Source organism: Hyperoodon ampullatus, assembly GCF_949752795.1.
Source record: "Hyperoodon ampullatus genome assembly, chromosome: 9".
Classification (NCBI taxonomy): domain Eukaryota; kingdom Metazoa; phylum Chordata; class Mammalia; order Artiodactyla; family Ziphiidae; genus Hyperoodon; species Hyperoodon ampullatus.
In genome coordinates, this window is record NC_136922.1 from 13,166,630 (window position 1) to 13,190,865 (window position 24,236).

Sequence of the window (24,236 nt, forward strand, 5' to 3'; positions counted from 1 at the left end):
AATTAAGAAAACACTATTCTCCTGATTAGTAATTTAAAGTAAAATTTAGATCGTGGGCACCTCATTAGAAACATTAATAATAATGCTAAATATAAAAAGCCAGGGGCGCTTCCCTGGCGGGCCAGTGGTTAAGACTCCGAGCTTCCACTGCAGGGGACGTGGGTTCGATCCCTGGTCGGGGAGCTAAGACCACGCGGTCCTGCATGACATGCGGTGGTACAGCACACACACACACACACACCACAAAAGCAGCAGGAATAAGGTATAAAAAATAGCCCTAGTATCTACCAAAAAACTAAGCAATAATGAAGCCTATAACACAACTGTTAAACTCCCTTCAAACTGGGGGAGAGTCAATCAGAAAAACTTAATTTAAAAACTCTTGAATGTAAATTAATCTCGGTTATTACATCAAGTATTTCCTATAACACTAATGAATGGGAGAGAGCTGTGGAGGCAAAATCAGAGCAAAGACAGATGCTCCAAAGACAGAGGATCCCTATTTATCTATGACCTTAAAGAGGTGACAAGAAAAATTACTTGAATGTAAGATAAATACGATGGATGGAGAAACAAGTTTTGCAGTTGGGCTACAGAGATTGGAGTAAATAGACTGAGACACCTTGAACATTTGAAATGTTAAGACAAAGGCCAACTAATAATTTCAAGCCCTTGCTTCCTGCCAATTGCTTGTACAGATTTGTGCTTAAATTCAGGGATGCTGACTTGAACCACAGCAGTGGCACTTTACTACTTATGTTACTAGTGACACTGAGCAAACTACTTTACTTCTCTGGGTACCTGCCCCTACATCTCACTCCCTCAGAATATCTGGGCACATATTAAGTGCCACGTAAGTGTTTACTCTGTTCGGCCACTACCCAAATCCACTGTGACTAATGACACATAGTGGGTCAGCAGGCCAGGGTTATGGGTATTACCACAAGCTATTTAAGATGGTACAACTAAGTGGCCCAATGTGTAATCTAAATCATTATCACAGCCCAATCAGCAAAAGGTGTTTGATACTCCAGATATGATGATCATCTATAGCTGTCAAACGTCAAAAAAAGAAAGGAAGTAAAAGAAACAAATTAATTAACTCATCTTTTTTCTTTTCTTTTTTTATTGACATGTAACTAACCTACAACACTATGTTATGTTAGTTCCAGGTACACAACATAATGATTCGATATTTCTATTTACTACAAAATGACCACCACAATTAATTCATCTTTTTATGATCTATTCAAACATTGAAATATTCTTATAAGAGAATTAAGACTTTCAGCATGCAAGTATAAGGTCACCTCACAAGACATAAGGCTGTGGCTTACCACAATCTTACACAGACTGTGGCTTATCTGCTGGGTGCTCTCTCTACCCCTCCTTCTGCCAAGCTGGCTACTTTGCTATGAGCAGCCCTGTGAAGAGGCCCATGTGGCAAGGAACTGGGGCCTCCCAACAACCTCCTGAGTGAGCAAAAGCAGGGAAATGAAGCAGATCCTTCAGGCTGGTCAAACCTTCAGCTGACAGCAGCCCCAGCTCACAGCTTGAGAGAACCAGATCCAGATCAACCATATTTCTGCACATGTTTTGAACACAGATGTCAATGGCCTTTGTGAAGAGCCTTAAGAGTTGTGCAAGATGTACAAGTTTAGACTTTCATCCTTATTTGTGAAAAGAAATTTAACAAGACAGTATATCCTTAGTAGATTTCCCTTTCTCTTATGACCAGATGGGGAAAAGGGAACTAATGATCTAAACATAATATCATACCCCATAAAGACACTGCCAAGAGAATTGTATAGTTGAAAAATTATATTTTTATTACACTGCAAAACTAAAATGTGTAGTACTTAAGGCAAGCCGGTAAGTAGGATATCGAGCTGTGAAAATATCTGTAAGATGCTGAACTCAGCAATCATGGGATCCACAAACATTTAAGAGGTTAAAGTACACTAACAGCTCCATACGTTTACAAAGTTGGAATCTGATTCTAGACAGTATCAAATAAAATTAAGGATTTCTTCTGCCTTTATGATCAGTAATCTAGATTTCTTCTCATTTCAGTACTGCAATTTTAGAGCTATAGGCAAAATTTTTCTAAAATACATTGATACTGACAGAAAAGATCTTCAAGGATGACAGAGCCCACAGTGGAAATGCAACTCGCATTCTGGAGGGCAAGCCAGAATCTAAAAGCCTAATCTCTACATTCTACAGTCTAGAAGATTCCTGAATCGTTTCTTAATCCAGTGAAAAAGGCTTTAGAGCACAGTGTTAAATGAACTTTGGGGGTTGGCAGGAGTCCTTAAAATGCACAAGCAGTTACCATCAAATCATAAATGGCTAGTGGCTGTTTTCAAGAGGCCAAATCTACAGATGTAGTTGACGCTGTACTTTGGGTCACAAACTTTCTTCATCAAACATACACATATAACTAAGTGTTCAGTTTCACTGAAAGTATTTTGAGCATATAAATATTCTACAAATGAAAGATAGTTAACGGACACACTTTGTATCCACTGACAACACTTTCTATCGTCTTAAGTACACAGTGCCAGTCACTGCCATTTGTCTCTTCAGTATGTCCTTGAGAGAAAACTCTTAACCACTGCTCCATTAAAGGTATTATAAAATTTACCTTTAAATTAAAAACTACAGTCTATGGAAACTAAATACAGATTCTTTAAAGTCCAATTGGGTGTCTGGTTAATGCACTTCCTTAACAGCAGGCTGTAAGGTAAGTATTCCAGAGGACTGATACAGGCTTAATTTTTCAAGGGTAATCTTGTCTTTTTATGAACTCTGTCTTTATGTCTATACCTCTCCACTGATTTTGGCTGTTTAAAGACTTTTTTTTTTTTTTTTTAAATAGATTCCTCAGAGGGCTCGTGAGAAAAATATTCTCCCAGGGCTAACATATATACTGTGTGTAACATTTTATATGGGACCTATATAAATGAAGGTCAGTTTGACAGGTACAAAATCTTTGGCTCTTTCTTTCCTTGAGTATATCAAATGTATTGCTCTATTGTCTTCTTGCCCAAAGTACTGCTGTACAAAAGCTCGCTAACAATCTGATTTTTCCCCGATAAGACATGTGGTCTGTTTGCCTAAAAAAGTTTACCACTGCATCAAGCAGGATAAGGCTGCTGGGATGTTTACTGGGATTTTTTTTTTTTTTTTTTTTTTTTTTTTTTTTTTTTTTTTTGCGGTACGCGGGCCTCTCACTGTTGTGGCCTCTCCCGTTGCGGAGCACAGGCTCCGGATGCGCAGGCTCAGCAGCCATGGCTCACGGGCCCAGCCGCTCCGCGGCATATGGGATTCTCCCAGACCGGGGCACGAACCCGTATCCCCTGCATCGGCAGGCGGACTCTCAACCACTGCGCCACCAGGGAGGCCCGTTTACTGGGATTTTACAATGATTTTCATAGCTTTAATGTCTTCTTTCTTGCTCTTAGCCTTCTCCTTACTTGCTTTGTAGGCAGAGGAAGAGTAAACAAATATTATTTGAGATCTTAAAAGGGAGCTAGTACATGAACTTGGATACTCGAAGATTTTGGGCTTGTTTCTTAGTTCTTAATTATGTTCTGGATAAGCAAAAATACAATATATTGAATTATGAACTGGGGAAACAACCGATCTTGGAATGAGAAAGTCTTGTTAGGTGCAAGTAGAGTTCAGAAATCAGAAGATACCTGAGAAATACTGAATTTCTTTCACAGCTAAAAAAAAAAAAAAATTCTTTTAGTAACCAAAAAAACTTTTAAAATAAAAGAACTCTGACAACAATTCCCTGGCCATTTAAAACCAAAGGCCATAATTATACACACTCAGACATCAAAATGTAACTGAAAGACTAAGTTCCTTCAGTAAGTCAAGACCTACTGTTATTTCACACTTCCATTGCTCATGAATGTGCAAGGGTGCATCACAGCACACAGCAACATCTGACTCAACCACACAGCTACAGGCATGTTCCCAGGTGTACATTACACCTCTTGTAAAAAATAATTCATTGTGAATAACCCAAATTCTCATTATTTCTAAAGGAATTCAAAAAATGGAAAAAGGACATAGGTCTTGGAGATGAATGACTACAAATGCAGTAAGTAAAAAGCTCTTTGACACATATATGGAAAACAGAACTGACTTTTGAGCCTCATTCTAAAGCCCCACCTAGTTTTACAATCCAAGAGTAATTAACGTTTTCTAGTTCAGTCATCATCAGAAAGCCTAACTCATGTACCAACTTGAGCATACCCCTGTGGTACGCACCCAACATAGCAAGTTAGATAACAGTCAGTGGACTTTAGGCTTAGGTCTTATAGTCTGTGCCAGACAAAAAGAAGATTAGATAAATTTATGTCTTAGGAAAAATGGTTAAATGATTATACCACAATATAACTATACATACTTCAAAGTTCACAACATCCTTTTATTAACTTCTCGCGGCATTCTTCTGGCAGACTATATTCTCCAAAGGCCACAACAACATCTCCCAAACCACCTGCTCTTCTAGAACCCTGAAGTTCTACTACAAGAAATGGACTCTAATTCTCCTCCTTGTAGATCTGGATGAGCTTCTGATGTGCATCTAACCAACGTAAGGTAGTGGAAGTGGCTGTGTGATTTTTTCGAGGCTAAGTCATAAAGCAACACAGCTTCCGCTCTGTAAGGTGCACGCTCGCTTTTGGAACTCCGGGTTCCAGGTAACGACTGGCCACGCCCGCCACCGCCCCGGAAGCCGCAGTGCTGTAAGGAAGCCAAGCCACACAGAAAGCATGCAGACAGGCACACCTGTCTGCAGTCCCAGTCTTCCAATACTTGTAGCCTGGGGGGCCAGACATGTGAATAATGTGCTTTCAGATGATTCCTGTGTCTCCACCCTTTGAGATGTCTCAACAGACACCCTCAACAGACACCCCAGATATCATGAAGCAGAGGCGAACCCCCTCAGCTTTGCCCTTTTTAAATTCCTGATCCATAAAACCATAAGCAACATTAAAAGTTAGCTCAATGTGCTAAGTTTTGGAGTAATTCATTACACAACAATAACCAGAGCAGTCTTTATTCTACTCACCGTAACAGTTATACAAAACCTCCTCCCCACTGTTCTACAAGAAAGATGTGCCCTCAATCTTTCCAAGATTAACCCACTACCTCCAAAAATTACATCTAATTCCTTCCTTGTTGGCTCTCCAACCTTTCCTCAGATTTCTTCTCTTCTGCCTAGAAAGAGGCTCAGGTATCCTGTCTTAAAATCAACTTTCTCCTGTGCATATCTGACCTCACCCGCTACAAGCTACAGTCTTCTCTTCACTTCATTGCTAAATTTCACCAAAGTATCTGTTATGCTCTCTCCAGTGCATCCTCACCTTGACATCTGCATGATCCATCACTGGCCCCAACCAATGGGGACCGTCCCCACAAGTAGCTCACTGACCTTTTCTCAGCCTTCATCTTCAAACTATGGCTTAACTGAATACTGCTATTATTAAATCCTTCCTTCTTGAAAACACTCTTCCTTTTGTGCCTCAGACTTAACAGTCTTGGAAAGACCACCACCATCTTATTAGTGTGTTACGAAAAAAGGAAAAATTACCATTGTCCTAGGGAAGAATTTTGGTAGCCTGATGAGAGATATTCAGTTTAAAGGTCACAGTGAATTTGGGTGTTATAGTAAATAAAGCCTAGTAGGCTGCTCACAGGATCAATAAAAGGAAAATAGGTAAAATTATTTTAATTAGCATAAAAGTACAAAGAGTAAAGTACAATCAAGACATGAAGAAATTATAATCAAAGAACTAAAACCTCTTTTAAAAAGCCAAATACAAGATCACATAACCCCAAAAGAATAAAAGCAAGTTTTAAAAACCCAATGATCAAAAATAATATGGACACAATTTTTCAAAAATACTAAATACAAATGGCCAGTCTTACTAATAATCAAATGAGTAAAATAAAAACAAGAGATTATTGGTAATATCGTGTAAAGACTGTGGTGCTGCGTGGAGCCACACTGATGTACTTCTGGTAAGTGTGTAAATCAGTATAGTCTTTTTGGAAGGCAACTGGTGACATGTTTTAAAATGAAAATGCACTATGCTTCAAACTAGCTAATCTCACCTACAAATTTATGCTTAGGACAAAACCATAACTGAATATATAAGGAGTTCCCAGTGGCATTATTTACAATAATGAAAGGTGAGAACACATAAATGTCTAATCACTACAAAGCTACTTAATCAAAGTAAACACAAAGAACAGAGTATTAAGCAGAAAACAATGATGCAGAACTATATGTAGGTTCATGAAAATACATCCACAAATATTACTGAAAGGAAATAGCATAGCATAGTATGGGAAAGCACACGGAGATCAATCTCTTTTATGGAAGTTATACATATATGGTATATGCATATACACACATTAATTTCTGGGAGGATACCTCTGAAACTTGAAACCCCTTTAATTCACCTTGGAGAAGCTGACTGTGGAACAGAGTGTCAAATACAAAAACTGAGAATTTTAATTTTTTGCTTCCTATTTTGTTTGAATTTTTTTAACACTACCATGTACCACTTTCATAATAATTTTTTGAACTAGCAAATAAGAGTTTAAATAAATAGCTATAGTAGTATATACTTAAGATCACTCAGAACTGCAGGTATGAACCTCAATTCACACAGTACTTCCTAACACTGAAAGCCAACAAGGAAACAGGGGCAGCACAACAGTCATGGTATTAAAAACATCAACAACATATTGTGACACGGTAATGGTACAGCTTTTCCAGGTACTGAGAGTGAAGGAAAACTCTCACGCATCCTCATCATTTGAACAACATGTGTACTCATGGGCCACAACCTTAGCAATAACACGTGTGTGTGCACGTTTGCACATGTGCATGCACACACGCACATACTTAACGCAGCAACTCCAAAGAAGATATATAAATGGCCAATAGGCACATGAAAAGATACTCAACATCAACAGTCATTCGGTAAATCAACATCAAAATCACAGCGAGGGCTTCCCTGGTGGCGCAGTGGTTGAGAGTCCGCCTGCCGACGCAGGGGATGCGGGTTCGTGCCCCGGTCTGGGAAGATCCCACATGCCGCGGAGCGGCTAGGCCCGTGAGCCATGGCCGCTGAGACTGCGCGTCCGGAGCCTGTGCTCCGCAACGGGAGAGGCCACAACAGTGAGAGGCCCGCGTACCGCAAAAAAACAAACAAACAAACAAAAAAAAAACAAAAACCCACAGTGAGAGACCACTTAAAACCCACTAGGATGGACAAAATAAAAAAGAGTAACAAACGCTGGTGAGGATGTGGGGAAACTGTAACCCTTGTATAACATGCTGGCAGGAATACACAGTGATGTAGCTGCTTTGGAAAAACAATCTGGCAGTTCCTCAAGAAGTTACACATGGAGTTATAATATTACCAAACCATTCTACTCCTAGGTATACATCTGAGAGAAATGGAAAACATATGTCCACTCAAAAACTCATATACAGGTCTTCCCTGGTGGCGCAGCGGTTGAGAGTCCGCCTGCCGATGCAGGGGACGCGGGTTCGTGCCCCGGTCCGGGAAGATCCCACATGCCGCCGAGCGGCTGGGCCCATGAGCCATGGCTGCTGAACCTCCGCGTCCGGAGCCTGTGCTCCGCAATGGGAGAGGCCCACGTAACGCAAAAAAAAAAAAAAAAAAAAAAAAATTAATATACAAATGTTCAAAGTAGCATATTCAAAATAGCTCCAAAGTGAAGCAACCCAAATGCACATCAACTGATGAATGGATAAACAAAATGTGATATACCCAGACTACAGAACATATTATTCAGAATAAAAAGGAATAAAGTACTAATATATGCTACGACATGAATAAAACTTGAAAACATGCTTTAAAAAAAAAAAAAAAAGGCCGGTCACAAAAAGGCCACAGGCTATATGATTCTGTTTATATGAAATGTCCAGAATAAGAAAATCCACAGAGACAGGAAGTAAATGAGTAGCTGCCATGGACTGGGACGAGGGAAGAACGGGGACTGACTGCTCCTGAACCGCGTCTCTTCTGGGCACGAAAAAAATGCTCTGGAACCCGTGGCAGTAGTGCACAATTCTGTGAATATACTGAAAACCACTGAAGTGTACCCTTTAGAGGGGTGTACCTTATGTAATCAATAAAAACAAATTGTATGTGGGAAAAAATAGCAAATTTTCAATTACTCCTTCCTAGTCAATATAAAATAGACCAAAAAACTCCAACAAAATCTGAAACTTCTTTATTTCATTATAATCTTTTAAATTCCAGGTTGAGACAGGATCCAATACAGAGAGAGAGAGAAATCATCATGAAAAACCTGGATAAGGTACCTAAGAATACACTCCTTTTTTATACTAGCCTCAGATGGGAAACTAAGGAGAAAATATAGACAACAATGATGTATTATAAACTTCAATGCTGCTAAGAAACAAGATCTTAACTGTTCCCACCACAAAAAAGAATAATTATGTGATATGACAGAGGTGTATGGTGGCAGTCATCTTGCAATATGTAATGTATCAAATAAACACCTTGACCTACACAATGTTCACCTTAAAACTTAAATACATCAATTATATCTCAGTAAAAATAAATTTTAAGAAAGAGACCAAATAAATTACTCCAAAACTTGCCCCATTACCAGGCTCTGTTTGTAATATTTAGAATCGTACCTTAGATGTCAAATAAGAATCAAACATGCCTGGGCCTGCCCAGGGAATTAGTGTACAGCCCCAGGGAGGCAAAGTGCAAGAATGTTTCTGTTTGGAGCTAGGAAAAGGAAGGGATTTTATGCTCCAGTGAGCCCACAAGGGGGTGAGGGACGATGGGACAGAGAAAGACGAGAAGCGAAGCCGTCACGCTGACTGTGCACTCTTTCTGAAACCAGACTCCAGGGACCAGCGGTGCAGGCCAGCGGAGAGAAGGGCTGTGGGCCAGCTGGAGGGCCCACAAAGGGCAGGGTGCAGGGGCACAGGCATGGGGGCATCTGGGCTGGGCCCTCTCACTACCTATGCCACCCAATCCTGCTCTCGTTCTGAGTACAGCGGGGAGAGCCCCGGTGGCACGGACGAGAGCACCTCACAGCGGGTGCCGGCAGCACCACAGGAACAAGGCGCGGGAAAGATCAGGACAAACGTCACATGGCGACCCTGGCCCAGATCCTGCGGCGCCTCTTCTGGGGATGTCCAGATCCAAAGGGGCACAGACTATGCAGGGGGCTGACAGGCGGGGACAAGAGCCACTGACGTTTAGAATGAGCGCGAGCAAGACTCCATCTACACTCAAAAAATGAAAATCAGTTTACACAACGGAACGTGTCGAGGAATTTTTCATTGAGCGTAACAGAGCTGTACCTTCACAGCTCCGCCACCTGCGCCGTCACGGTGAACACACCCCTTTGGTTGCTCTCCTGCCTGCCTGACTGCTCTGTCTGTTCTTCCACTTGTTCTTTCTCCTCTTGTGCCCCACGCAATTTCTCAAAGGCTTCTCACTGAACCGTCTCCCTGCCTCTTTTTTATTCACTTAACACTCCTTATACAATTTGTTTCCCTACCAAATTTATATACTTGTATAAGGTCTGGAACAGTCCACAAGACCACGCTCATTTCTGACAGAACTGTAGGGTCTAGGGGTCCCAAAGGCCACCCTCACTACTGACACCAGCTGCAGGTTTGGAGCGCCCAAACACCGTGCTCAGTTCCAGGAATTAATATGTGACAAGAACTCACGGAAGACACTGAAGGCAGTTAAATTCATGGTTACAGTTTATTATAGCATAAGGGCTATCACTTAATGTCAGTCAAAGGAAGAGACGCCTGGGGCAGAATCAAGGAGGGCCCCAAATTCAGAGCTTCCAAGTGTCCTCTCCCAAAGGACACTGTCGATTCCTCCAGTTAATGACACATGACAATGCACACACAGTACTGCCAACCAGAGCAGTTCACCCAAGCCTTGGGGCCCAGAGTTCTTATTAGGGCTCCGTTATGTAGACATGGTGGACTGGCAACATGGCAAACCTCAGGGTTCACAAGTGCCAAAAGCCTCCACCCAGCACCAATCACTGTTAGATTACTTTGTGTGGCCCAAGGCCCAGATAAAGAAGACACAAACCAGGCAGACATTCCAAGCGCTTAGAGACTATCACCTAGGAGTTTAGGGCAAAAGCCAGACTTCTCTTTCAGCAATGTTAAATTCTTTACTACACCGTCTGCTTGCCCTCTCTTCTGAGCCCCAGGTTCGTATCTCCAGCTGCCTTCTTGATTTTTCCACCAGTTTCGTTAAATTCAAATGAATAAAGTCAAACTCATCCATATTTCCCCAGACCAACTGTGATTTCACTGTTCCTGTTAATAGTACCAAATCCACTTCTTTTCAATAAAGAGTTGAGGCAGTTTATAAAACCACAATACAAGATATAAAATTAGAAGGAAACTGGGGTGAAGAAAAAATAGCCCAGAAAAAATAAAACAAATAATGCTGCAGTGAAGTTAGGACACAGAATGCATGCTGTAAATCCCTGTTCAGTTGTTAAGAGATGGACTGCACATTTGGCTCTGGGCTTTTGAACAGCCAAATGATATCTGAAACTAAGAAGAAAAGACAAGCAGTTTCAAAATTCAGAGACCTTTTTTTTTTCCCCATGATGCCCAGGAAGTACTATTCTTCTTCCACTCACCCCAGAATTGAAGACTCAGAATTTTTCTCATTGTTGTCCTCTATGTGCCATAGTTTATCAAGTGATAAAGATGCTATCTCTGTGATGTTGTTTGCTTTTATCTTCTCCTTATATACATATTCTCTCTCTCCAACTCCAGTCATTTAAGATTTCAAATTATTCTTCCTTAAGAACAGCACTTCCCTGTTCAAAACCTCAAATGGTTCCTCACTGCTAAGTTCTTTAAACATTTTTTTCTATCTACAAAGAAATATAAGCTCAATGCAGAAAACAAATAAAAGACAAAGTTTAAAAAAAGAGAGATAGAGAAATCCAATCCTGCAGTCTAGATATACAATTCCCTAATATTTGAAAAATGTATATGCCCTAATTAATACAAAGAACATTTCTCCAAAATCTTAGTTTCCTGATGTAGTCTCCAATTCATGGTCTTTGTCAACTATATATATTGCAATTATTTTCTCCTACTCTGAAGCTGGTCATTTCATTTTTAAAAATGTCTCTTAATCAGCAAAGGACTTTTTATTTGGATGAAATCCAATTTTTAATTTTTTTAACCTTAATACCTCTTGTATTCTCTCTACAAAATCTTCCCCTACTCCAAGGCTGTGAAGACTTCTACTTTTTTTCTTTTTGTAAGCCTTATGCTTTTCATTTTATTTTTAAGTCTATGGGATCCATCACAACCTAAGAAACAGATCTTTTTGAAAATCTACACATTTGCTGTAAGATCAGAAACAAGACACGGATGTCCTCTCCTACCACTTTTATTCAATCGTGTGCATGGATGAAGCAATGAAGCAAGAAAGAAACATAAAGAATGGCTAAGGAAAAGAAAACTATTTGCAGTGAAATGATAAATGCTTGTGCAGAAAGTCCAAAAACTCTACACAGAATACACACACACACAAATAGAATTAGTAAACAAATTTAGCATAGTTACAGGACACATGGTCAACGAATTAATTATATTTCTACATATCATCAAAAAACAAAAACAAAAGCGAGGAAAAAATTTAAATATGCACAAGACCTCCACACTAAAAAAACATAAAACATTGCTGAGAGAAATTAAAGACCTAAATAAATGTGTTACCAAGGCTGTGGCCCCAGAATCATATGCCAGCCCCTCCCTCAAATAGAAACCAATTACTCTTTTTTAAAAAAATCTTTTTCTAGAAACCAATTACTCTAAGTTTCAGGGGGACGCTGCAAACAGAAAAAAAAAAAGAACCGGTTAGAACCAACAAGGCCCAAGATGGCGGAAGATCTGACTTCCAGCAGACCATAAGCCTCATTATACACTCACTGTAATACATTAGCATGCTAAATGACACACCCCTCAGTGCCTTGACAGTTACGACTGCCATGACAACAACCAGAAAAGCCCAAACAAGGATTAAAGAGGAGAGCTGCATCAGTTCAGGTCCAAACCACACTCCTGTTCTCTGATAACGCATGAATATTCCTCTCACTCTACCCAAATCCCTCCATTTTACCTCTACCCGCCTATAGATTTGGTGTCTCCACCTGGATTGGCTTGAGAAGTTAATTTGTGAACTAAGTTCCTGCTTCTCCTTTCTTTGGCCATTGAATAAAGTGTGTGCTGTTCCAGTCTCAGCAAGGGTTTCATTACGGCTGCATGAATCTGATGGAAAAAGAACCTCTCTGGGCGAGATCAGGGGTCTCGGCCTGGGCTAGAACCCTGGCGTGAGTCCAGTTGACCAATTTGGTAATAAATGGACACAGAGATGTTAGTGGTGTCTGGGAGGAAGAAATTTCCTCTACCTTTCTAGGTTGTTGTAGCTGGTCTAAGAATTAAATTGACAGGTTAAAAGGAGAAAATCAAAGAACAGTTTAATGACCTGTATACACGGGAGAGGCCCAGGAAAACTGAGTAACTCTCCAAAACGACCAAAGCCCTCATCTTAAATACCATCTTCAGGATGTTGGGGGTAGTGATTTGGGACTTCAAAGGGAAGGAAGGCCATTCACATGGAGATGGAAAAGCACATACTTGGTAAATGGCTGTGACACAGACACAGAGTGGACTCTGATTTCTAGGCTCTGCTGACTCCTCCATCACACCTGGCTCACATTCTTTGCAGACACCTCTGATGACAGTCTATTCCTGTCAGGGAACATACCCTCTATCTAAGTTCTTTTAGGCATTTGGGGGAAAGTCAAAGTTTCTTCCTGAGTCTTTTGGGCCTTTTCAGCTGGAAATAATCCACATGCCAAAGAGACTTCAGGGATGGCAAAGTTGGCTCCTCTACAATGGATTAGAAGGTCAATACTACTAAAGACACGTCTAGAATATTTGTATTTATAAGCTGAGGCTGACATTATACATAAATACAAAGGAACTAGACAAGTCAAAACCCATTCTGGAAGAGAAGCACAAAGTTGGAGGGCATCCACTGCCCAGTTCAAGACTTACTATATAAAGCTACACAAATCAAGGCAGTGTGGAATAAGAGCACAAACAGACCAAAAGTGGAATGGAACAGAAAAGAGTCCATAAATAGACCCTAATACATACGGTGAATTTATTTACAAAGGCACCAGGCAATTCCATAGGGAAAGAAGTGTCTTTTCAACAAATGGTGCTACAACAACTAGACATCAAAGTACACAGAAAAGAAGAAACCTCCACACCAACTTCACACCTTACTGCTGACATATTGGTATAGCTCTTTCACCCTAAATACATTTTTTTAAAAGAGAGCTGATCATACCAGAAAGGTTCTTTTGCCTTTTTCTTGGCCACACGGCTTGTGGGATCTCAGTTCCCTGACCAGGGATTGAACCTGCACCCTCGGCAGTGAAAGCGCCAAATCGTACCCACTAGCCAGGGGACTCCCAAGGGTTCTTTTTCCATTCTTCCTTCCTTCAGGTTTTTAAAAAATGTATTTCTAGATGATGTTTTGATTTACTTCATGTATAGATTTCTCATCCTCATATCTATCCTCTACGTCGTGCTCCCAAATTACTCTTCAACCTAATCTATATGTTGCCCATTTGGTAGGAAAACAAAAGCTTCTCAGAGACACCTCTCCCAGGCTCCAGGATTTGGCCAGAGAAATGCCCACCCCCATCAACAAAGTCCAATTCTTCTTAACTGGCAAGGCCCCCTTTACATTTTCTATAAAGTCTTTTCTTTTACCTCTAACCAAATACAACTTCATTCCTTTCATATCCTCACAAATTTTCCCTTTTCTCCTCTTATAATTAGTTAACCACACGAAAAAGGTGAAGAAAGGCACTTAAGTACCTTCTTAGTCTAGCCCATTCATTCATTCATCCCATAGTCAACAGGCCACAGATTGTTCTATCTTGGTTCTAGTGAGAAGCAGGAAGCAACAAGATAGGCAAGGCTCTGCTGTGAAGGAGCTTATATTCTACTGGCAAAGTCTATGAGGCCATGAACTCCTAGAAAATACAGACTGTTTCTCATTTATCTTTACAACCTCTGTAGTAAAATACAACACTTTACATATAGGAAAGCCTCAAAGAATTCAATTGATAGGCTAACTAAAGCTTAGTGATCAATAAATACCCATGTCAGTAGTGATTCACAGCAAGGGGCCTGACAGGTGTTGGAATAGCCTCAGTCTCCAAGAAAGGAATGCAATGAAGCCTCATGTAATAAATTCAAGGGCATATTACCTTCTTCATATAGATAAGCAGAGTCTCTTCTCAAGGCTTCAAGTAAGCCAAATTAAGCCTACTAATTTTTGAAAATGCATACAACCATGGTGAATTAAGTATTCATGCAGCATTAGTGGTTTTAAGGAAAAGAACTGTGAATGAATAAAGGTTATCTTTTACTTATCTCAAAAAGAACAGAAACTAAAGACTACATTTCTGGATGGACCTGGAGATTATCATACTAAGTGATGTAAGTCAGACAGAGAAAGACAAATAAATGATGTCGCTTATATGTGGAATCTAAAAAAAAAAAGATGCAAATGAACTTATTTTCAAAACAGAAACAGACTCACAGACTTAGAAAATGAATTTATGGTTACCAGGGGAGAAGGGGGGTGGTGGGGATAGATTGGGAGTTTGGGCTTGTCACGTACACACTGCTATATTTAAAATAGACAACCAGGGACTTCCCGGGCAGTCCAGTGGTTAACACTTCGCTTTCCAATGCAGGGGATGCAGGTTCAATCGCTGGTCGGGAGCTAAGATCCCACATGCCTCGGAGCCAAAAAACCAAAACATAAAGCAGAAGCAATATTGTAACAAATTCAATAAAGACTTTAAAAATGGTCCTCATCAAAAAAAAAAAAAAAAAAAAAAAAAACCTTAAATAAATAAATAAATAAAACAGACAACCAACAGGAAACTACTGTAAAAAAAAAAAAATTAAAAAGGCTACATTGTCATAAAATACTTGAGCTACATGACACCATTTCTAAGGCAACTTCGTGTAATGTATATTGCTTTTTTTTCCTTAAAAAAAACAAAAAACAGGGGCTTCCCTGGTGGCACAGTGGTTGGGAGTCCGCCTGCCGATGCAGGGGACACAGGTTCATGCCCTGGTCCGGGAGGATCCCACATGCCGCGGAGCAGCTGGGCCCGTGAGCCATGGCCGCTGAGCCTGCGCGTCCGGAGCCTGTGCTCCGCAACGGGAGAGGCCACAATAGTGAGAGGCCCACGTACCACAAAAAAACAAAAAACAAAAAACATGAAGCTATAAGATAGTCATAAGTCATAGATTCTGGGGAGAGAAACAAGACCAATAAGAAATTATAACCACCAACATTAAATTTTGAGACGTAGTAAAATTCAACCTGTGTAAACTTTTCACAAATGGAAAGTGAACACACATGGGTAATGGCAATTTGTGTATAAGGAAGCCATTTGACATTTTTCTAGTGTGCAAGTATTCATATTGTTTATCCTATGTTTTGAAGGAGATATTCCCAAATTCCCACAGAAGAGCTCGGGGGCACTGTGGATGATTTTAAGAAAATTTAAAGCAGAAATGAAGTGTTTGTACTCTGACCTGTGTGTCCTTCACGGCATGTCAACCTCCTCACCCTGACACGCCTTTTCAGATACGCAGGTAACACCAGTGCTGTTCTGCCCTTAGTTGAAGCTTAACACCAGAGACAATTTCTTCACCCAACCAGAAATACTTACTGCACAGTAGATGGTTCAAATGCAGTGGGATTAACAAAACATACAGCCCTTGACCACAAGAAATCTTTCAGACTGAGGAGAAGGAGCTCAGGAACAACGCAAAAATAAATGTATAATCACACATCACGATGAGTGCTATGGGGGTGGGGAGTGGAGACTACTGTGGGTGATAAAGGAAGAGGCCTAAATAAGATGTGATAGGGGGCTTCCCTGGTGGCGCAGTGGTTGAGAGTCCGCCTGCCGATGCAGGGGACACGGGTTCGTGCCCCGGTCTGGGAAGATCCCACATGCTGCGGAGTGGCTGGGCCCGTGAGCCATGGCCGCTGAGCCTGCGTGTCCGGAGCCTGTGCTCCACAACGGGAGAGGCCACAACAGTGAGAGGCCCGCGTACCGCAAAAAAAAAAAAAAAAAAAAAGATGTGATAGGGATTCGAAGAAGGCATAAGGAAATGACACGCTTCAGTACCAAGTCAGACCACAACTATGTTGAAATCGATGTCTCCAGAAACGATGCATGTGATAAACTGTACACAAGGTGCCAACGCATCTAAAAATGATGTAGGAGAGCCACAAAACAGGATCTCTGAGGAGTCAGTCGGGGCAGGCAAGCGTGATAGACCAAAGCAATGTTCCTGCTTCCACCATTTACTCGTCCTTGGAGTAAATACGTGCTGAGCGTGCTGGGGAAATTTTAGAACACAGGTAGTTCAAAGCAGTAATTCCCCTTACACAGCAAATCAGTCACACAGTGTGAAGTGAAGGGAAGGGTCACTTCTCTTAGCCACAAATTTGGAGCTTTAGAGGAATGGTACATGCCTCAGGTGAGCCATCCTTACTTTCAATGTGCAGAAAAAATCACGGGATGAACCTGTTAAATACTTGGAGTCCGGGTCCCGCTCCCAAGGATTCAAATTCAAGACTTAGAGTCCAGCCTAGAAACGTCCTGATGCAGGTGGTACAGGTCACTCTGAAAACCCACATTGGACTAAAATCTCCCCCAGAGGAGGAGCTTTTGCCCTGATGAAGAGGCTTTCAGCTTAAAAAAGCAAGCAAGTACAATATTTCACAAGGGCCTCCTAGAACTGTTTGCTTACAGGCTGACCCTGTGCCTGACCCTTGTTATACTCTGGGCTTGGAAGAAAAAGTCGGAATAAACCACACAGCCTGCTGCTACAGTTCCTGCCCCGGACAACCGACCAGAGGTAACATAGAAAAACAAGAAGAGAGAGAAGCGGTGCTGACCACTCTGTCTTCAGAGGCCAGAGAAACAAGCGTACCACAAAGCAAGGCAGCTAAGACTGCTAAGGGGGTCGGCACAAAAGTACAGACGGAGACACACCCGAGAAGAGGATGATGGAACAAAAACAGAACTAAGGAAAATAAAATCCGTACTTCTTAAGAATCTTCTATGTATCAGGTAGTATGCCCTACTTCACATATTTATCTCATTTTATTCCTCCAAAAATCATCAGTGATAGGTGCTGTTATATATTCTACTGTATGGAGAGATGATATTATAGATGAAGAAACTAATAAAGTCTACAGCAAAGGTAACTTGTCCGAGGATACAGAAATGGAAAGCAACAGGGCCAGATTTTGAACCCAGCTCCTTCAGACTCCAAAGTCTATACTCCCGCCCTGGACTCGTGGGCAGGAACATGCTAGCTGTGAAGAAAGGAAAAGAAGACTCCCGGGCCACAGAGACTGCCAAGTACAACAGGAAGGAGCGAATAATAATGCATTAGCAATATCAGAACTTTAAATAGTGGCCTTTTTGTTAAAAAGGTGTTAAGTTTCACAAGCTTTGAATAAGGAAAGACTTGAAAAGGTAAAGAGGTAAAAAGAAGGTAAAAAGTTAAGATACAATTTGGTTCGTCATGAATGATTCAGAATGGCAGGAACCCAAATGCTTATTGCAGCTAAAGGTAGGTGATGGGATTCCAGGTGACCTTCCACACTCCGACCCCCAAAATACCTATAACTCCTATGATGAACAAAAATGTCTTTTGTAAAGAGAGAGAAAAGATGTGGTATATTTTGTTTCTGTTGATGCTTTATTTTATTTCAGGACTATTAAGAACTGGCTGGTGGGGCAGAGGTTCTCCAAGAATGAAGTCAAAGGAAACAAGCAGAGACGTGAAGCGACAGGAGAGAGACAAGCCACCTCCACAGACTAAGCAAGACATTCCCTTAGACTGTGAAAGGCATCCCTCCTCTTCCCTCTTCCTGAACTCTCACTCCACAGCCCTTAGGTAGTGCCAAGCGACAAAGGACGTCTAAGGACAGGCTAGGTGTTGAGGAGAGGGGAGACGTGTCCAAAACGGCAGTGACATACAAGGAAATTAACCTAGTCAGTAAACAAAATGAGGATAATGACAGCCTAGTCTCTTACTGCCAAAGAAAGAAACTATAGATATGCTAAGGATAAAACTGAGCTGAGGGCCTCCCTGGTGGCGCAGTGGTTGAGAGTCCGCCTGCTGATGCAGGGGATACGGGTTCGTGCCCCGGTCTGGGAGGATCCCATATGCCGCGGAGCGGCTGGGCCCGTGAGCCATGGCCGCTGAGCCTGCGCATCCAGAGCCTGTGCTCCGCAACGGGAGAGGCCACAACAGTGAGAGGCCCGCGTACCGCAAAAAAAAAAAAAAAAACTGAGCTGAATCCTCCGGCATTACAGTGGAAATGAGATATATTAAACTCATGGATTGTAATATATGCATAAATAAAAACAGAAATAAGTATTTAGAAATATATACATAAAGGAAGTGTGTCCTTAGCTCTGTGCTAAGAGACCAAGAAGCAGTGACATCCCAATACTAATGATCTCATCTAATGCCCAGATCTTGTTTTCTAAATACTGTTCTTCATTAAAAGAAACCAGGGCTCCTTGTGGAGAGAGCTGATTCCACGGCTGGCATACAGATAATACAAGATGAACCGGGAACATCTTTCTTTCTTTCTTTTTTTTTTTTTTTGATTAATTTTTATTGGAGTGTAGTTGCTATGCAATGTTGTGTTAGTTTCTACTATACAGCAAAATGAATCAGCTATACATATATCCCCTCTTTTTTGGATTTCCTTCCCATTTAGGTCACCACAGTGCATTAAGTAGAGTTGCCTGTGCTATACAGCAGGGGTCCCCAACCCCTAAGCCTCCGACTGGTACCGGTCCACAGCCTGTTAGGAACCGGGCCGCACGGCAGGAGGTGAGTGGCGGGCGGGCGAGCTGAGCTTTACCTGCTGCTGCCCATCGCTCGCGTTACCACCGAACCATCCCCCCACCCCACCCCCGGTCCGCAGAAAAATTATCTTCAATGAAACTGGTCCCTGGTGCCAAAAGGTTGGGGACCGCTGCTATACAGTATGTTCTCGTTAGTAATCTATTTTATACATAGTATCAATAGTGTATACGAGGAACATCTTATTTGAAAGTAAGAAAGGATTTAAAGAATGATAGGGACTTTTCCCATCAACAGAAGAATGGATAAAGAAGACAAGGTACACACACACACACACACACACACACACACACACACACAGTGGAATACTACTCAGCCATTAAAAAGAATGAAATTTTGGCATTTGCAGCAACATGGATGGATTTGTAGGGCACTGTGCTAAGTGAAATAAGTCAGAGAAAGAGAAATACTGTATGATATCACTTATATGAGGAATCCAAAAATTACAACAAACTAAACAAACTAGCGAATAAAACAAACAAGGAGGAGACTCACAGATACAGAGAACAAACTAATGGTTACCACCAGTGGGCAGGGGGGTAAGGGCAATACAGGGGTGGAGGAGTGGGAGGTATAAACTACTGGGTGTAAGACAGGCTCGAGGATGTACTGTACACAACATGGGGAATAGAGCCAATGGTGTGTAATAACTGTAAATGGAAAGTAACCTTTAAAAGTGTAAAAAAAAATCTTTTAATTAAGTTAAAACATAAAGGTTTACATTTACGCTAAACTAAAAAAATAAATAAATAAAACAAATGACACAGCTTTATACGTACTGATACAGAGTGACTTCTAATATACACTAAGTGAAAAAATAACGTGTGGAACGGAAAAGAATGATATGAACTTTTCAAAAGGACAGAGAATCAACCTGAAGGGGCTCCTCATGGCCAGTTTGGGAAAATCTAAGCATCAAAACAAATAAGGAGAGTAAATGATTATAACCCACTGAGTAAAAAGGAAATCTATGAATGAGTACATCTGAGATGCACAGACAGATGGATGGGAGGGGGGGATAGGTAGAATACAGGGAGAGAAAGAAAGAAGAGAAAGAAGGAAGTAAATTCTTGAAAAAAGAATATTTACGAAGGTTCAAAGTAACTCTCAACACAATGTTTATTAATTACCAGGGGGTAAAGAGTAACTTTACAGTAGAGCTGTCTGGCAGACACCAACCTGAACAAGTGACTGACACCAACTGTAGTGGTATAAATCAAAACCACGTACTATCTGATAGGCTTCAATGAGAAGAACACTTCACACAGAACAGCACTACTTTGGTATTCCAAATTGAGAAAACACTACACAAAATAATTGGCCTACATCTTCAAAAATGTCAAAGCCATAAAAGCCCAGAAAAGACTAAGGAACTGTTCCAGACTAAGGGAAAAAGAAAACAAAATGCAATGTGATTCTTCAATGGATCGGTTTCACAAAAGTAACAATACTGGGCAACTGGCAAAAACCGAATGGAGTCTGAGGACTGAATGGTGGGAGTATAACAACATTAACTTCCTGATCTTGATGGCTGTATTGTGGTTAACATAGGAGAATGCACTTGATTGTAGGCAAAACATACTAAAGTACTCAGGGGTGATAAAGCATCGTGTTGGTAACTTAAATTCAACCGTTTCCAGTGGGAAAGTTACCTATTCTACTGGGGGGTGGGGGGCAGTTCTTTTCCCGGACGTTCCCAATCAACTCCATGGGCCCCTTGAAAGCATCTGTCAGTTATCTTAAACACCTGTTATGGTCTATACCACAAAAGAGCTAGGTGTGAGGCAAATATTCTCATTCCAGCAGTGGGGAACCTATGACCCGAAGAGAACAGTTCCTTCACACCAGCCTAATGTTTTGGCCTAAGCAGCAAAATCAAGACAGTTGTCCGCATTTCCTCTTCAAATAACTTCATTTTCAAACGAAGAAATGCAGGTTAAGAGGGAGGATGGAAAACATCTTCTTTTCCATATTAAAAGGCATTAGATAGATCTTTACTTTTGGGGTCATGATCACTACTCATACAAATGCTAAAGATTTAGCATCTGTAATGGTGGAAAATGGAAAACATTCCATTTTCTAAGGAAAACATGATTCTATGTGTAGACATCGACACCTATGGAAGATTCCTTCCATAGAGCAGAAGATTCCTTCTTAAACTTTTCAGAGCAGAATGTTAACTTTTGCTTTCTCCTATCTAACATTAACCAACACACAAAGGGCCTGCAATCACTAGATAAATTGATACTAAGATACAATAGAGCCAGAGTCATTAATGCTTTATGGCCTGAACATGTGTGCATCTCCTGCCATCTATTCTTAAGCCGTATAGAATCTGATTTACATTTTCCTTAATTTGTAGCAGATATATGTCTCATCAACTATTCAGAAGCTAAGAATTCAGATTGTGATAATTTTCTATTAGAGGGAATTAAAGTCCAAGTGAGTACGAACAGGCAGCAAATGGACTGCGTTTCCTTTCCTTTCTCCTAGATTCTTGGGATCCAGTCTACACAGAGTATGGGGTCTGGATCAAACCGTTTTCAATACTCATCACACAACATGCTTGCCTTTTAGCAGTTTAGCTATATGCTCTTGGTCTTCACGAAACGTCAATACAAGAATACTCCACTTGAATAATTGCTATGTATTCCGTGAAATCACAGCTGAAAACATAATCCACTACGTCACAACGGCATAACCCACAAACTGTCTTTTTCGTTGAGTACAACACCAGGAAACAAATGGACAGACTTTCATTCCACACACAATGAATGCTATGTAACTCAATGCTGCGCAGAGAAAGGAACAGTTCCTTAGTAGTCTTAGCAGCCAAGAAGCTCGAATCCAATGCAGAGAACAGCAGTTTAATTGGCTCCTCCCGTAGGGGCTTCGTACCCTCTACTTTCTGTGCTCTTCTCTTCGCAGATGGTTTACTATGTTTTTATCTTTAATGGTCCTGCTTTATACCATCTTTTTAATCCTACCAGCGGATATAAATCCTCTTGAAAGTCCCCAGCATATGTACGCACACATGTATTTATTTTCTTTCCCTTACAAATTTTCCTTCTGATATCTCTTATATTTTCAGGTAGCATTCTACACTTAATGATCTAAAAGTTTTTAACGATATGGACACCAAGAGGCTAATTTAATAACGACCAGGGAGCTGGCGTCATCAACCCCCCCACCCCGTCCTCCCCGGCGGGCATGCGGGCACTCCACCTTTGCAGTAGTCTGCGGGATCCTCCTGCTCCTCATCGTCTGACCCCAGGATCTCCTCCTCTGGCTCCGGGGGCGCAGGGTCTGCCAGAGGCGGCGGTGGTGGAGGGGGCGGTGGTGGAGGAACCAAGGGAGCTTTCTGTTGAGGCTCCGGCCTGAAACAGAGAAAGGACAATTCCTGTTTACTCAAAAGTAAATCCTGCGTTATGAATACACTTGAGAGTTTCTTAATATGGGAAAACATAAAATTTGTCACACACTAAGAAGAGATGCTGATTAATGTTACTTCAGCCACTTTAGCTGAATTCAAGTAATGTTTCAAAACACAAGCGGGGGGCGGGGGAGTGACTACCCTTATTAACCAAGGAATACTTCTGCAGGCCCGTTTTCACTCCAAGCGTCATTATTTCTTAAGTCTTGATAATATTATGAATTGTAAGTGAAAAAGAGTTATCCCCCCACAATACACAGCCTTAGTAGTTAGAACACATCCCTCAGAGATTAGAAAAAGACAGAGGAAAGCCACCCTGGACTTTAAAAAAAAGGGCTTATTTTCCATCATTTTAAAATCAGAATTCCTTTCCCCATAGAAACAGTAGGAATGTGGTTAGATTTCCAGGATAACTCATTAAAGCCAACTAATGTATACTGTAATGTACACCTTGCTTAGCAAGACAAGAACACTGTCCCAAACTGGAAATTAAACAAAGAAAACATCCACTGCAGTCAAATACAAATACAATCCATACATCAATGCAAGACTTCCAATGGTTCTTTCTAATGGTTACAAAAAGGCTAAATGTTTAGTATACTCTTTTACAAAAGATAGGAAAACCTATAATACTAAAAACAAACAAACAACCTAAGAGGTTACAGATGTAAACCTTTCAGATATCTAGAATAACTCAGGCTATATTAAATACATTTGTTTAGAAGTAAAGCATTCATAATGCAATTCTATAAAATCAAGCTTTCACTTATAAAATTTAACTGCTCCTTCTAGCCATATCCCAATGGGGAATCTTGAACCAACAGTCTCAAGTGGATGCAGAACCTCTCTTGAGCTGCAAGCTGCCCTAACAACAGGACCACCGCTGCTCTCCCTGAGCTGGCCACAGCTCTACAGATAAAAAGTGAAGAGGGAAAAGATACCGACTGGTAGAGGCAAGGGGGTTCGGCTGATGGACTGCTTCCCAGAGGCAGTGTCAGTGGGATGAACAGAGGGCCTCTAGTCTGGGGAGCAAGGAAGGGGAAACTCACAGACGCTGATGTGGTAGATAATGGCCATTTTTTTGGGCCTGCCCAGTACTGACGCTCCCTTTCTAAAAGCATGTTTTGGAACACTGCTACTCCCTGCACAATGAAAGACTGGCTCCAGTCCTCTCTCCTCACTGTGGTACAGCCTAGGGCACAGAGCCGTGGAACCTTGCTTGAGAAAGTCGGCCATCACAGGGTGCAAACTCATCCTAGCTGCTAGTAAGAGGCAGGGTCAGAGGACCTGCCCCTTTCTAAGCTGAACCTCTAAATTCTTGCCAAATCTAGGAGCCCCCAAATAGCCTTTAGCACACTGCCTTCAGCCTAAGGTAGTTACAGCTCATTTACGTGGGTTGCCACCAAAAACTCAAAGTGCCACAGCAGACGAAGGAAGGCAGTAGAAACACCGGCAGTCATGAGGATGGGGTGGGGGCTCACAGCCCACAGGTAACCTTCAAGGTCAGCACTGGCAAGTACGATGACCTCTGGCAGGACAACTAAAGAACGTTTATCATCTGAAAATGACTTGCAGTGATTTCTACTTGCTAGAATGTACGGAGACTCGCAGTTACAGCTCCCTAGGTAACAGACATTAGGACAATGGTGGTGATAACATTCTGAATTAACCATGCCTCATGAT

General features: G+C 41.3%; 1 protein-coding gene across 6 annotated transcripts in view; it reads right to left on the reverse strand.

Annotated features, from left to right (window-relative positions):
* Positions 1-24,236, reverse strand: part of SRPK2 (SRSF protein kinase 2) — a gene marked incomplete at its 5' end in the record, with an annotated part of 230,134 nt that overhangs the window by 50,076 nt on the left and 155,822 nt on the right. For all 6 annotated transcript variants that reach the window (XM_079711982.1, XM_079711986.1, XM_079711981.1 and 3 more), the window contains one exon: positions 22,346-22,497. In XM_079711982.1, coding sequence (XP_079568108.1) covers positions 22,346-22,497 — 152 coding nt within the window. The remainder of the gene's footprint in view (positions 1-22,345; positions 22,498-24,236) is intronic.